We start from the raw sequence: 3,601 nt of genomic DNA, 5'->3' as shown, positions 1-3,601 counted from the left end.
TCCTTCTACCGCTCCACCAGTCGCTAAGACGTGCACTGACCACCAGGGGGCAGACGCTCAGACCAGTGGGTTAGCAATATTTTCCCTTGACAGAGGGATGTCCTGTTTTGTTTTTCTGTCAGCACTTTAGTAGATGTTATTGTCTTCTACTTACAAGTTCCTTAAGAGAAGTCAGCTGTCTTCTGGGTGGGGAGAATGTAATATGTTGGTGTTGCTTTCCCCCTCTCACTGGCTGCTTTTTGTTAGTTTTCAGAAGTTTTACCATGATTGGTTACTTCAGCAGGGGGGTTCCTGGTAAAATTTCAAATGTATTTATCCTGCTAAGGTCACTGAATTTCCTGGACTTGTTGGGTGGTTGTTATGGATCAAATGTGGATAATTATTCAAATAATCCTCTATACTGTTGTTTCTCCTCTCTTTCTGAACTCCAATGACATGCATGCTTGACTCCTTGCTATTCTCCATGCATATTTGGCTGCTAGTCGTTCCCCAGGTTATGTCTTTCTAAATATAACAAAAAATAATTCTTTGAAATCATCTGGCTGGTTTCTACTGTCCTCACTTCAAGTTCATTGATCTATTCCTTGTTGTGCTGAACTGATATTAATCACAGAAATTGTTTCTGTAAGTTAGAATTACTGGATATAACCTACATATGTTAAAACTCATCCTTATAAGTGCACAGCTGAATGAGGTTTGATCAACACAAATACTAACCATGTAATTATCACCACAGTAAAGACATAGAAAAGTTCCATTACCTCCAACATTCCTTCATGCCACTTTGTAATCAACTCTCCCTGTCCCCATCCCTCAACCACCTTCCACCAGCTAACCATTGATCTGTTTTCTATCCCTGTAATGCTTTTTTCCAGAATGTCATAATGGGATCACAGCCTCTGAGTACAGCTTATTTCACCTAGCATAATGCATTTGAGATTCACTTCTGTACCTGTAAGATTAGATGCGCAATCCTTTATATTACGGAGCATTATCCCATTATATGGATGCACCATGGTTGTTTGGCCATTCACCAACTGAGAAAGATGGGCTGTTTCCAATATGAGACGATTATGAGTAAGGCTGCTATAAATATTCTCATAATAGGGCTCTATGTGAACATTTACTTGGATTAATTTACTTGGATTGCTAAGTTGAACGGTGAGTGCATCTTTAACTTTATAACAAATCATCAAATGCTTTTTTAAAGACACATAACCACTTTGATTCTTAACTTTCAATGTATGAGAGATCTAATTACTCCATATCTTTGTAATGGTATGGTTTTTTCCCTTTTAGTTTTATCATTCTAATAGGTGTTTAGTTGTATATCATTGTGCTTTTAAATTACATTTCTGTGACTAATGCCATTGAGTAACTTTTCATGTACTTTTTTGCCACCCATACATCTTCTTTTGGTGGAAAAGGTCTATTCAAACATTTTGCCCATTTTTAAAAAATTGGTTGTTTTCTTACTTGTTTTCAGAGATCTATATACATGTGCTTTGCAAAATATCTTCTTCAAGTCTATCGCTCATATTTATATTGTAACTAGAGGCCTGGTGCACAACATTAGAGCACTAGTGTGGGGGGTCCCTAGTCTAGGCTGTGCCCTCGAGTCCAGGACACCTCAGAGGATGTCCGACTGCTGGCTTAGGAGAAGCGGGCCTAAACCTGCAATCAGACACACTCCAAGGGGTCCTTAGTGCTGCTGCAGAGGCAAGAGAGGCTCTGGCCACCACCGCTGTGCTCACCAGCTGGGAGCCTGGCTTCTGGCTGAGTGGTGCTCCCGCTGTGCATTGAGCGTCTGCCCCCTGGTGTTCAGTGCACATCATAGCAACCAGTCATTCGGCTGTTTGGTCAATTTGCATATTAGGCTTTTATTATATAGGACTAGAGGCCCAGTGCACAAAAATTGGTGCACTTGGGTGGGTCCCTCAGTCTGGTCCCTCGGTAGCCCCTTCCCCTGGCTGCTGGCACCAGTTTTCCAATGGTGCCCGGAACCCAGGCCTTCGCTTTTCGCCAGGAGAGGCCGTCGCGGCAGGCTTCGCTCTTTGCTCGCCACTCGGGCCCTGGAGGCGGAGCTGGTGCGGCGGGCTTAGCGCTTAGCTCTTTGCTCGCCGCTTGGGCCCCAGAGGCGGGACCGGCGCAGCTGGCTTCACACTTCGCTCGCCACGCCAGCCTTTGCTTGCTGCTCCTGCCCAGGGCCAAGGGGCTTCGCTCCATGCTTGGCACCTACATATGCAAATAAGCCACCACCTTTGTTGGCAGTTAATTTGCATATCATGCTGATTAGCCCATGGGGAGTGTAGTGAAGGTACAGTCAATTAGCATGTTTGCCTATTATTAGATTAGACTAGAGACCCGGTGCACAGAAATTTGTGCACTCGGGGGGGTGGGTCCCTCGGCCCAGCCTGTGCCCTCTCACAGTCTGGGACCCTTCAGGGGATGACCACCTGCTGGCGCACTGACCACCAGGGGGCAGTCCTGCATTGAGTGTCTGCCCGCTGGTGGTCAGTGTGTGTCATAGTGACCAGTCATTCCCAATCATTCTGCTGTTTGGGTCAATTTGCATATTACCCTTTTATTATATAGGATAGAGGCCTGGTGATGGGTGGGGGCCAGCTAGTTTGCCCTGGAGGGTGTCTCAGATCACGGTGGGGTGCCTGGCCAGCCTGGGTGAAGGGAAGAGGGCCGTTTTCAGACTGGCCACACCCCCTTCAGGGTGGGGGTCCGGTCTGGGGTGCCTGGCCAGCCTGGGTGAGGGGCTGATGGCTGTTTTCAGGCTGGCCACACCCCCCAGCAACCCAAGCTCCCAGTCTCTCCTTATTTTCTTTTCTTTTTTTTTTCAGTGCCTCCGTGAGCGGAGGCCAGGGCGGGCTGGAAGCAGATATCTGGGATTTATCTATCTTCTATAATTGAAACTTTGTAGCCTTGAGCGAAGCCCAGGGCTGGCCAGGGCAGGTGGGAAGCTTGGCTTCCTCCATCGCCAGGGGCAACCCAAGCCTCCTGCTGGCTACAGTTCCAGAATAGCATATATAGCTATTGTTTACTTGTTAGTTGAGTATTTACAAAGTATTTCCATACTATTTACAAATAAAGAAATTTTAAAAAAATGTCATTACCTTTACACTCAGGAGGGTCACTACTCCATTGGTTTGGCCCAGAACAAATCAGTCTGCTCTCTCCAACAAGTGAATATTGATCTGGCCCAATCGAAGGATTACAACGGTAAGTTACCATTTCATTATATTCAAATGTATCCTTGTGACTATTGCTGAATGTTCCATGTTCTATTTGTGGAGGTGGTTGACACAAAATCTCTTAAAAAGAGAAAAAAAGAGGACAGGAAAGGCAAAAGAAAAGATAAAAGATTAAGACAGCATTAGTAGTGCTTTATGAACTGCTTCAATAAATTCATTAACATATGATTTCTACAATCTATTTGAATATCCAATATCTATTTGAAACAAAGTTTCTATGAAAAAAAAGTATGATCTTTTTCATCCATACAGTATGTAGTGCAGTTTGCCAAATGTGCAAATGGTGTGTTAATGCAACAGCCCAACTCGAGGTCTATATTGAAGCCACATATTGATGA

General features: G+C 44.8%; 1 protein-coding gene across 1 annotated transcript in view; it reads right to left on the bottom strand.

The window, feature by feature from the left end:
• LOC107184838 (membrane cofactor protein-like) overlaps positions 1 to 3,344 on the bottom strand; it is a 4,935-nt gene extending 1,591 nt beyond the window's left edge. The window contains exon 1 of the mRNA XM_015571188.1: positions 3,126 to 3,344. Coding sequence (XP_015426674.1) covers positions 3,126 to 3,243 — 118 coding nt within the window. The 5' untranslated portion in view covers positions 3,244 to 3,344. The remainder of the gene's footprint in view (positions 1 to 3,125) is intronic.
• Between the last annotated feature and the right edge of the window lie 257 nt (positions 3,345 to 3,601).

Source organism: Myotis davidii, unplaced genomic scaffold (genome assembly GCF_000327345.1).
Source record: "Myotis davidii unplaced genomic scaffold, ASM32734v1 scaffold1128, whole genome shotgun sequence".
NCBI classification, from domain to species: domain Eukaryota; kingdom Metazoa; phylum Chordata; class Mammalia; order Chiroptera; family Vespertilionidae; genus Myotis; species Myotis davidii.
The sequence above is the reverse complement of the archived record's forward strand: the minus strand, read 5'-3'. Positions and strand labels throughout refer to the sequence as shown.